Source organism: Pan paniscus, chromosome X, assembly GCF_029289425.2.
Source record: "Pan paniscus chromosome X, NHGRI_mPanPan1-v2.0_pri, whole genome shotgun sequence".
NCBI lineage: Eukaryota > Metazoa > Chordata > Mammalia > Primates > Hominidae > Pan > Pan paniscus.
In genome coordinates this window covers 39,969,436-39,981,667 of record NC_073272.2, presented here as the reverse complement: position 1 = coordinate 39,981,667, position 12,232 = coordinate 39,969,436, and the positions used below count along the sequence as shown (strand labels likewise).

Sequence of the window (12,232 nt, the reverse complement as noted above, 5' to 3'; positions counted from 1 at the left end):
TAGAGACAGGGTTTCACCATGTTGGCCAGGCTGGTCTTGAACTCCTGACCTCTATCCACCCGCCTCAGCCTCCCAAAGTTCTGGGATTACGGCATGAGCCACCGCGCCCAGCCTGAAACATTTCATTTCTAACTTCCTCTCTCTCTTGCCCTGCTACAGCAATCAAAGAGGTCATGTGTTGTATATGATGTTGCTACAAGGTAGTTGAACTTCCATATGTAGCCTAAGCCCCTGCTTGAGCAGGTGGAGCAGATCCTCCAACTGACCCACACTGGAAATGTAGCATTAGTGAGAAAGAAACTGCTTTGTGTTAAGCCACTGAGATTTGGGTGTTGTTTGAGCTGCAGCATAGCATGGGTTATGCTGACTAATACAGTGAGCTGCCTTTGCCTTATTAATAGCTAACACTGTTGAGTGCTCCACTATTCCAGGCACCAAGCTATAAGTTTTGCATGCATTACCTAATATTTCACAACCACCTTCTGAGATAGACTATAGTATTATGTTATATGATATATATATATATATATAAAATCTAGGGCTACAGCATAGCTATATATACACATCATATATATCAGTGGTCCACAACCTTTTTGACACCAGAGACCAGTTTTGTGGAAGACAAGTTTTCCACTGACAGGGGATGGGGGGTGAGGGGAGGGGTGGGGATGTTTTTGGGATGATTCAAGCACATTACATTCATTGTACACTTTATTTCTATTATTACTACATTGTAATATATAACTAAATATACAAATTTATGTTGGTATACATTATGTTATATACAAATATACAACATAGTGTAGAATCAGTGGGAGCCCTGAGCTTGTTTTCCTGCAACTAGAGGGTTCCCATCTGGGGGTGATAGGAAACAATGACAGATCATCAGGCATTAGATTATCACAAAGAGCACACAATCTAGATCCCTCCCATGTGCAGTTCACAACAGGGTTCACACTCCTACAAGAATCTAATGCCGCCACTGATCTGACAGGGGGTGGAGCTTGGGTGGTGGGGAGTGACTGTATATACAGATGAAGTTTCACTTGCTCTGCAGCCCTGTTCCTAACAGGCCATGAACCAGTACAAATTCGTGGCCTGGGGTTGCGATATATATTATATAGCTCTGGATCATATATATCAATGGTATAGATGGCCAGGCACAGTGGCTCATACCTGTAATCCCAGCAGTTTGGGAGGCTGAGGTAGGCGGATTGCTTGAGCTCAGAAGATCAAGACCAGCCTGGGCAATGTGGCCAAACCCCATCTCTACAAAAAATACAAAAATTATCTGGGTGTGGTGGTGTGTACCTGTGGTCCCAGCTATTCGGGAGGCTGAGATGGGAGGACTGGTTGAGCCCGGGAGGCAGAGGTTGCAGTGAGCTGAGATTGCGCCACTGCACTTCAGCCTGGGTGACAGAGTGAGACCCTATCTCAAAAAAAATAGTATATAGGACAGGCGTGGTGGCTCACGCCTATAATCCCAGCACTTTGGGAGGTCGACGTGGGCGGATCACCTGAGGTTGGGAGCTCTAGACAGCCTGACCAATATCATGAAACTCCATCTCTAAAAAAACAAACAAAAAAAAAAACAAAATAAAATTAGCTGGGTGTACTGGCGGGTGCCTGTAATCCCAGCTACTCAGGAGGCTGAGGCAGAATTGCTTGAACCCGGGAGGTATTGCAGTGAGCCAAGATCGTGCCCCTGCACTCCAGCCTGGGCAACAGAGGGAAACTCTGTCTCAAAAAAAACAAATACTATATAGATAACATTTATATCCTGTTATGCTAGAAATGTATCTCCTCCTAGCTAAGGCCAGCCCCTCTACATGGGGTCAGGATGACACCTCCTCCTGGCTTAAATTATTATTTTTATAGGTTTATTGACCCTCAGCCTCTGCATATTTGAGAACTTGCTATTCATTAATTCTGCCATTCAACAGATATTTATTGTGTAGCTATTATGGGCCAGGTACTAGTCTGGCACTGGAGTACAACAATGGACAAACCTCCCTGCCCTCATAGAACTTGCATTTTAGTAAGCTATGTACCAGACATAGTGCTATGTTCTGGCCAAAGAGAGGTAGTGCTTGCAATGCAGGAAATGAAAGAACTCAGTCTAGTGGAAAGACAGCCACAAAATCACATCACACTGTATAATAAGCGCTGTGATGAGGCATGTGAATGTCCTTGATGCATGAAGGGGTCATGTGGCCTCATTGCAAATTTGGAGAGGGCTCCCAAGAAAACACAACACAGCCTCAGAATTGAATGATGATGAAGCAGAGATTGCTAGGGGGCTCTTTGGAGGAGGCAAGAGCATCCTTGAAGACGTGTGTGCATTGCTGCATGGACTTGTAGGGGACCCTCAAGGGTCCGCACACTTTCATACTGTAGAGCTCATGTGAATTTGCAGTACAAATGTGGCTCTGGAACTGATGGTTCAATCCTGCATCTACCACTTGATAAATATGGGACCTTGCAAAATTATGTGATCTCAACCTCAGATTCTTCTTCCCAAAAATGAGACTGAAATTAGTACTTCATTTAGGGTTCCTGTGAAGATTTGATGAGATCAACTATGGTGTGCTAGTTTTCTCTTGCTGTTGTCACAAATTACCATCAACTTGGTGGTGGCTTAAACAATACCCATTTATTATCGTACACTATTGTAGTTCTGAAGTGTGAAACGGGTCTCACTGGACTAAAATCAAGGTGTCAGTAGAGTGGCATTCCCTTCTGGAGACTCTTGGGGAGCATCCACTTCCTTGCCTTTCCCGGCTTTCAGAGGCTGCTTGCATTCCTCCGCTCATGGCCCTTACCTTCATCTTCACAGCCAGCGCTGTTGTCTCTCTCTGACCACTCCTGCATCTTCACATCTTTTTGTGACCACAGCCTGGAAAGGCTCTTCACTTTTAAGATTTCATAGGATTTAATTGGGCTTACCTGGTTAATCTAGAATAATTTCTCCATCTCAAGGTCCTGAATCCAGCATCTCACAACTGCAAAGTCCCTTTTGCCATGTAAAGCAATAGACTCACAGATGCTGGAGATGATGGCATTATTGAAAACTAAAGTACAGGGTGGGAGCAGGCCCTAGCACAGGGGCTCAAGAGCCCCTTTACAGAATTTTCGGGGATTTTATTACCCTCTAGAGGTTTCCCACTGGTTACTCGGTGCCATTCCCAAGTAACCATTGGTATATTTCCCATTGGTTACTATGTAAATGAACTAGTGGTCTTGCAACCAATCAGAGGCTGAAGTGTAGTTACAAAGGTTACACCCTATTCAAACATCTGATTGGTTGTGGAAAGCAACCAATCAGAGGCTAAAGTGAAGTTACAAAGTTACACTCCCATGCAAATGTCTGATTGGTTGCAAAAAGCAACTAATCAGAGATACTTTCAATTTTCCGTCTGCCACGCAGAAAAAGGGGGTGGGGGTTGCAAAGGGAGTAGCCTCTGGTTCTTTTGTTACTTAGGTATGGAAAGTTGGGGTTTCCTTTTGATTTAGTTCTAGGAAGTCAGCATGAATTGGCCTTAGCTTTCCTGCCTCCCGACCCTATTCTACTGCCTCAATTCTACAGTCACTTTCCCGTGTTGCAAGTATCTCAAGCCTGTTTTCACTATATAGACCCAGTCATTCCTCAAATATGTGCCTCCTTCTGGGGCTTCTGCTCACCAATTACCTGCTCAGCACCTCCAATTTGATGTCTTAGGGTGCTCAAGGATGAACTCATTATGCTCTTCTTGCCCCATTTACCTAACTCCAATGTCGCCAGCTCTTTCCTCAGTGTTCCCCATCTCAGTAAATGGTGCCCCCCTCCTGCTATTTGCTTGTGTTGGAAACCTTGGAGTAGGGCTGCATCAATATCTTCTGGGATGCTTAGCACCAAAATGTGCCTTACTGTATTTTGAAATAAAAACAAATGACTGCATATTAAAAAGTAAATCTTTAAAAATTCTCATTTGCCCATAGTAACAATTATGATACTCTAAAAATGAATATCAAATCCTTTTCAAAATAATTTAGGGCCCTATCTTTGCTGTTGCTCTAAGAACTATTTGGTAGTCCAGCACTGTCTAGGAGTCAATAGTCAGAAACCATTTCCTGTTGATTCTTTTTTTTTTTTTTTTTTTTTTTGAGACGGAGTCTCGCTCTGTCGCCCAGGCTGGAGTGCAGTGGCGCGATCTCGGCTCACTGCAAGCTCCGCCTCCCGGGTTCACGCCATTCTCCTGCCTCAGCCTCCCGAGTAGCTGGGACTACAGGCGCCCGCTACCACGCCCGGCTAATTTTTTGTATTTTTAGTAGAGACGGGGTTTCACCGTGTTAGCCAGGATGGTCTCGATCTCCTGACCTCGTGATCCGCCCGCCTCGGCCTCCCAAAGTGCTGGGATTACAGGCGTGAGCCACCGCGCCCGGCCTCCTGTTGATTCTACGACCTAAAATATTTTCAAATCTGCCTGCTCCTCTCTGGCACCAATGAACTGTACTCCAAGCCATCCTGACCACATGTCTGAAATTCTGCAATAGCCTCTGAACCCTTCTCACTGCTCCAGTTTATTCTCTACAAAGCATCTAGACCAGGCAGAATGATTTCAGGGACACACATAACTGATCCTGTCCTGTTGTTCTACTGCCTAAAACTTCTCAGTGGTTTCACATTGTCTTTAGGATAAAATCTCAGATCCTTAATAGGCCCAAGACCTTGCCACCTAGCTAGGAACCAGCCTCGCCTCTTGGTGTTCCTGGAAAGAATCAAGCTCCTTACAAACCTTTATACACAATTTACTCTCTGCCAAGAGCTCTCTCCCCCTCCTGGCTTATCTTTCTCCAGTTCTTAGATTTAATGTTCTTTCTTCAGATAAGCCTTTCTTAACCTCCTACACCAGGTCAACGCTTCTTGTTAACCACTTTCTTAGTAACCTCCACTTTGCTTTGTAAGTAAATGATTATTTGTGTAACTAATAGTTTAATGTCCCCTCTTCATGTTAATGCAAACTTCCTGAGAAAGTGTTGGTAACACACAAGAGTAATTCAGGGATCCCTGAATCCAATTGTGTCTGATTCTAGGGCCCATGTCCACAACTACCAAACGTACGTAAATCTGCTCATTCTGGAAGATGGCTTTTTGCTTCTTTATTTCATGATAGCCAAATGTTGATGCACGGGAAACCCTGCATCATATAACATCGCTGAGCAAATTCTAGAGCAATGATGTTGGGCTACCCCTTTGTGTATGTTCTGTGAGTAGTGGACCATATACACCTCAGCTTTTACTTTTGTTGACTACAGGCTGGACTAGCTGGACTAGCTGCCCACATGCTTAAACAGAGGTAACATTAACCACTTTACAGGGTTGTAATAGTATTCATTTGTCCAATAAATACGTAATGAGCATTCAGTATAGGCCAGATGTTGGTTTAGATGCTGGGGATACCTTTAGCAGAGTGCTTACCTCCTTTAATGTTCCAGCTGGTCACTATTACTAGTAGTGTCATAATTGTGTGTCGATGTTTGCTTATGTCACGGAGTATGGGATTTGTGACGTTTGCCACTCATGGGCAGGGTCCCTGCGGCGCCTGGACCTCCAACGGCACAAGGGCGCGGACTCCACAGCATCACTGCGCGGCGTGGCCGCCTCTCTGCTCCAGGCCGCCAGAGGGCGCGTGGTCTCTACCGCCCCTCCGCTGTGCCTGAGCCTGCCCCTTACCAGCCACCCGGCCTCCGTTCCCCTCCCCAACGGCGCCTGTCCCGCCTTGCATTCCCAAGCTCCGCCCCCGTTGCCCGTAGCGGCAGTTTGTTGACTTCCGGGAGCGCGGTTGTAGTTGATCTCCGGAGTTTCGCCATGCGGAACTGGGGGGCTTTCGCGGCCCGCGTCGGTGCGGAGTAGCTGCCTTAGCCCCGACCAAACCGTCCTCTACAGCCTCCTGGCCCAGGCGCAGGCTGCCCGTACTGCCCGTGGCATGAGGGAGCCGGAAGAGCTGATGCCCGGTGAGTTGCGCCCGCGCCGGTGGCGGAAGGCCGGGAGGGAGGGTCCGCGGGCGGCCGGGCCCCGCCTCCGGATCGGCCCTGTAGGGGGACAGGCCCCAGGCTTGGCAGCCGGACTGGGGCGGGATCGCTGGTTGCGCTCCCGCGAATGACTGAGGGCAGAGGACCGGACGGGAAGAACAGGATGGGGGAGAACGGGAAAGAGGGTGCCTGTCTTTCGTATGCTTTTTAAATAAGCTCTTGATGAGCTTCTTGAAGGCAGGGACGCTTTTTTTTTTTTTTTTGTGAGACGGAGTTTCACTCTTGTTGCCCAGGCTGGAGTGCAATGGCGCAATCTCGGCTCACCGCAACCTCCGCATCCCGGGTTCAGGCGATTCTCCTGCCTTAGCCTCCGAGTAGCTGCGATTACAGGCATGCGCCACCACGCCCGGCTAATTTTATATTTTTAGTAGAGACGGGGTTTCTCCATGTTGGTCAGGCTGGTCTCGAACTGCCGACCTCAGGTGATCAGCCCACCTCGGCCTCCCAAATTGCTGGGATTACAGTCGTGAGCCACCACGCCCGGCCAGGAAGGGACACTTTCTGTAAACTCCCCAAAGTGCGGACTCCAGACTTGTGCACTTTGGAGGTCCTGAGCTCCCGGTTATGTATTGAATGCAGTAAAGAGTGAGTGATCAGGGCTGTGAGGTAAAAGGGGATACAGGAAATAAATTGGACAAAGAGGGAGAAGAGGGACCCTTTAGCGAGTGTTTTTTAGCCTTTTTTTTCCTGAGCTCCATAGTTAGAAATACTTTTGACATTGTGACCCGATACTCCATATATACCGTGTAACAGAAATAGATGTCTGGTGAAGCAGTCCTTGTTCTAACCACTTAGATTCCACACACACCTTTTTGATAATGCATTCTTTTAAAATGCTGATCGTGATCCACTGAATTGATTTTCTGGCCCACTAATAGGTCACGACCATTTTGAAAAAACACTGGGTTTGAGCAGAATCATACCTTCACTGAAATATGTATGTTTTCTTCCATGCTCCTGGCCGGAACTGACATTCCTGGCCTGCAGTTCACAATTTAGTGAGACATACAGGAAAGTAAACAAAATGACCATATAAATTGACAGTAGATATTACAGGGCCAGAGCAGAGCCACCAAACCTTGGCTTGGGATGAGGGTATCAGGGAAGCCAGGGGAGCCAGGACAAAACAGTTAAAATGTTAAAGTAATTCATTCTGGGGAAACTCAGAGTCTGTTCCAGATCCTAGTCTCCCAACTCAATTATTAGTTGGAACTGAGATGCCTCACAGTGGTTCTCAAAAAGTTGTCCACAGTGGCTAGTCTCTTGCGTATTAATATTTATTATTAATACTTATATTCGCTATGTTTTCCTTTCTGGTACGAATTAGTTTATGTGTGATCACCCCCCTTGGGATTTCCCCAAAAGCTGGACCTGGCCTACTATTTGGTGTATGTGTGTGTTTAAATGGTTATTGGGAAATGGTAGGGGTTTTTAGTCTTTCTTCAAAATGACGCTGTGCCACAACAGTTTGTGAATACTACTCAGATCAGGTAATGACTTGATGTAAGAATGTTAAAATCTCAACATCCCCATGTACTCCTCTCCCAATCTCCTAGGACCGTGGCATTTTGTGATGATGTTTTGGGGGGAAAGATAAACCGTCCTTTCTCATGTACTGTTTCTGGAAAGAGAAAAAGACATCTCTATAACTAACTATAGTGCATGAGTAAGATGAGAATTAGAAACTTCCTGAGTAGCTGTGTTGAGAGGATCTTTTCATTTTATACTGGATCCCTAAACATTCTGAATTCTCAGAAATCAGGAAAAGCTGAAGTGCTCCTTTGTTGACGACTTGGTAACCTGTCTTTTATATTAACAATGTTGAAAGTTATATTTGACTACAAACTCTCCATTATGATGAATTGGTAAACAAAACATTCAACAGTTTCGAATATACATGTGTGTAAGGGGGACCTTTTCTGTGTGAAAAGTAGAACACACAAGGGCTACTTTGTGCTAGGCAATATGGGTAGTGCAGACAGTTTATACCCTCTGTAACCTTAGAAAATAATTGGAAAAAAACAACATTTGGGGTAACAAATGGTGAACTCTGTGTTTCAACACAGAAAAGCAGTGACTTTTTTTTTTTTTGAGACGGAGTCACAGTCACACTGTCGCCCAGGCTTGAGTGCAATGACGCTATCTTGGCTCACTGCAACCTCCGCCTCTGGGGTTCATGCAATTGTCCTGCCTCAGCCCCCCGAGCAGCTGGGATTACAGGCGCCCACCACCACGCCCGGCTAATTTTTGCATTTTTAGTCGACACGGGGTTTCACCACGTTGGCCAGGCTGGTCTCGAACTCCTGACCTCAAATGATCCACCTGCCTCTGCCTCCCAAAGTGCTGTGATTACAGGCGTGAGCCACCACTCCCAGCCGACATTTTTAAAGTATAGCTTTTTATTGCTTTGTGATGACCTCATCTTACATATTGTGCTACCTACCAATCTCTCTAATCAAACTGTTACACAAATCTTGCTGAGATTTGTAATCTTGCTGATTTGTGTAACAGTTTGATTAGAGAGATTGCTAGGTAGCACAATTATTTGCCATATAAATTCTACAGATCACATAGTTCAGAGAAGCCAGTGATCATTTCCAACTCTTATGGTAGAGGAAGAGTTTACAGAGGTAGCTATGAGCTAACACTTTGAGGATGCTAGGCTCTGGGCTAAGTTCTTTATACATGTCATCTCATTTAATCCTTACAACAACCTTTGAATACCTAATTGCCTTTAAAGCCTATGTTTTTTTTTCTAGCTGCTTTCCCTTAGTTCGAATGAAAGAGATAGTGGTGGAGTAATTTGTTTCTCTCTGTGCTGTCTCCGGTTTTATGGGTATTCATTGGGATTACCAACAGAGAAATTAAGAGTTCACCATTTTGGCCAGGTGTCATGGTTCACGCCTGCAATCCCAGCACTTAGGGAGGCCGAGGCAGGAGCCCAGGAGTTTGAGACCTGAGCCTGAGACCAGGAGTTTGAGACCAGCCTGAACAACATGCTAAAACCCAGTCTGTGCAAAAATTACAGAATTTAGCTGGACATGGTGGCACACGCCTGTAGTCCTAGCTACTCCAGAGGCTGAGGCGGGAGGATTGCTTGGGCCCAGGAGGTCGAGGCAGCAGTTAGCCGTGATTGCGCCACTGTGCTTCAAGCTGGGTGACAGAGTGAGACCCTGTCTCAACAAAAATAAAAAGAGTTCACCATTTGGGCTAACATTGTTTCCCTTACGTGAGAACACTGGAGGTTCCTTGGAAAAACTGGACCAAAGAAAATCCAAATTGACTGATAGAGACTCTCCCCATGGATAGCCTGATGATGTTAATGAGGAAACGAAATACTGTCCTGTTTCTGTGTTTGGAGAAAAGCTCTCAGTCAGAGGCCAGACCATGAGGTGTTATCTAGAACAAGAATAGCACAGATTGTGCCATTTCATTCCAGGGAATAGACATCTACTTGGTGACAGCAGAACTATTAGTAATAGATGACTGCCTTCCTTGTGATAGTATATTTCTTACTTTATACCAGTATATGAGTAATACATGTTCAATTTAGTAGATTTCATAGATAAAACTAGAATGGAGTCTGAGGAATAAGAAAGACTGAATTAAGGTGGAAGAAGGAAGGCTTAAACATTGCCAGAGTGGGGGCAAAGCTGTCATGAGACAAGGGGTTTGTATGGATAAATTACTCAAAAGTTATTTTAATAACAGGCAACATAGTAAAAGTTATAAAATAAAGACCATCTTATATTTGCAGATTCGGGTGCTGTGTTTACATTTGGGAAAAGTAAATTTGCTGAAAATAATCCCGGTAAATTCTGGTTTAAAAATGATGTCCCTGTACATCTTTCATGTGGAGATGAACATTCTGCTGTTGTTACCGGTTAGTATTACAATCCTGAATAAGGACAGTAATACTTAGAAAGTTCTAAATATTTTGTTATAGATATGCTGCTGTGTTTTAAACATGTTGAAAATATTATCAAAAGTGTTGTTTTTTACTTTGCCAGAGAATTCTTCACAAAATAAGTCATCAAGAGCATCTTTTAAATTTTAAGTTTCCTTAGTATATTTAAGTATGATTTTCTGTACACACAACTTTCTTGGAATGAATCTATTTCAATATAATTTTTTAAAAAAACCTGTTACCGTATAATTTTAGAAACTCTTTTCCACCTAATAGAAACTGGTTATACATAGATGAACAAGGTAACTTATTTCAACACAGAAAAGCAGTGACATTTTAAAAGTATAGCTTTTTATTGCTTTGTGGTGACCTCATCTTACATTATGTGAAAAATGCTTCAATTGATTATTTCTTTTTCCCTCCTACCAGGAAATAATAAACTTTACATGTTTGGCAGTAACAACTGGGGTCAGTTAGGATTAGGATCAAAGTCAGCCGTCAGCAAGCCAACATGTGTCAAAGGTTTGGGATCTTTTTATCTTTTCACAAACTGTATAAAGTATTTTTATGTTGACTGTGTAGTTCTTTAATGTCATAAATAATAAAGCCTTTAGTTCTTTATTTTCTGACATTTGCTTGAATATTATTAGCATTTAACTTATCTTTTATATGATATTCAGAACTGCTTTTATATGTTAGGGTCTAAAAATCAGATTGATTTTAAATCCAGGGACCACAAAGGAAGTAGTGATTTTACAGTATTGCAGTTGAATATCCCCCATCTTTTTTTGTTTGTTTGTTAGTTTGTAAAACTACTTACATATTACTGTTATTGTATATACAGAGAACAAACATATGTTAGAATTTTGAGCTTTTCTCATTTAATACAGTTGTGGACATTATGCTTCTATTTGGTTGCTGGTTTTATAAAACATACTTATCCTGCTTTATATAGTGACTAGGTGAAGTAAACGAAACATCGAGACTAGGGATTGATTAGTACTAGTGTAAAAGAACAACAGGACAAAATATTTGAAATCAGGAGTGTTCCAGAAAATATTAGATATATAATACCCTTACAAAGCTTTCTGGATGTTATATGCAAAACCTCTGTTTGGGTATAACCTGTGAACATCAGCTAAACTTGAAAGGATGATGGAGATTCCTTGAGAAGCAATAAGAGCAGTATTTTTTATCTTCCTGGCTTAATTTTAATTTCAGCTCAAAATTTCAGTGTAGCTTATCATATTCATGCTGTTTATGGGAATTGTTATGGAACTTTTAAAGTATTCCATGTGTTCAAAAAGTATTTATTGAGCATAGTCTAAACACCTGAGGATAGTCACAGTGACCATGACCCTTACTCTCAAATATCTTATCTAATAGACAAGCTAACAGGATTGTTTAGACTATGGGATCCTTGAGACCAGGGATTCTATCTTAGTCATCTTTTTGCAGCCCCTATGCCAAGCACTTAGGAGATGTTCTTTAAATGTTTTTTGAATATGTAGATGAATGAATGAACAACTTTGACTGATAGGTGTATGCCTATCAATATTGGTCTTCGGTTTTTCATTGAATGTGGTAGAAGGTGAGCTTGATAACGGTGATGGCAGGTTAGGTAATGGATCAGATTGGTGAGGAGGCAGCATAATAGAATACAGTGGGTCTCAGCACATATTAATTACCTGTGAAGTTGTTTTTTTTTTTTGAGACAGGGTCTTGCTCTGTCACCCAAGCTGGAGTGCAGTGGTGTGATCTCTGCTTACTGCAGCCTCGACCTCCTGGGCTCCAGCCATTCTCCCACCTCAGCACCCCCTCCCCGAATAGCTGCAACTACAGGCATGCATCACCACACCCAGCTAATTTTTGTATTTTTTTGTAGAGAAGGGGTTTCACCATGTTGCCCAGGTTGGTCTGGAACTCCTGAGCTCAAGCCATCTGCCCGTCCCGGCCTCCCAAAGTGCTGGGATAATAGGTGTGAGCCACCACACCCGGCCTACCTGTGGAGTTTATAATTATATATATAAATGCCTAGCCCCTGCTTCAGACCCACTGACTCAGATTCCATAGGGATGGGGCTAAGATATCTATATTGTATTCAAAGCTCCACTTGTTATGATGGTACACAACCAGTTCTGAAAACCTCTGGTTTGCTCGTTAAGAACATTGACTTTGGAATCAGACAAGCCTGCTATTAAATCTCGGTTCTATCACTTAGTTACCATTTGTCCTGGACTACTGTTCATTTTC

General features: G+C 43.5%; 2 protein-coding genes across 10 annotated transcripts in view; one reads left to right on the top strand and one right to left on the bottom strand.

Moving 5' to 3' along the window:
* Positions 1-5,650, bottom strand: part of OTC (ornithine transcarbamylase) — a 91,623-nt gene extending 85,973 nt beyond the window's left edge. Inside the window, exon 1 of the mRNA XM_057301046.1 lies at positions 5,459-5,650. The gene's annotated coding sequence lies outside the window, so the exon portion shown is untranslated. The remainder of the gene's footprint in view (positions 1-5,458) is intronic.
* Positions 5,544-12,232, top strand: part of RPGR (retinitis pigmentosa GTPase regulator) — a 66,121-nt gene continuing 59,432 nt past the window's right edge. For 4 of the 9 annotated variants that reach the window (XM_034949835.4, XM_034949833.4, XM_034949834.4 and 1 more), the window contains exons 1-3: positions 5,556-5,994; positions 9,830-9,955; positions 10,409-10,501. In XM_034949835.4, coding sequence (XP_034805726.1) covers positions 5,967-5,994; positions 9,830-9,955; positions 10,409-10,501 — 247 coding nt within the window. In that variant the 5' untranslated portion in view covers positions 5,556-5,966. The other 5 variants (XM_003815382.6, XM_008968349.5, XM_034949836.4 and 2 more) reach the window with 5 other exon arrangements.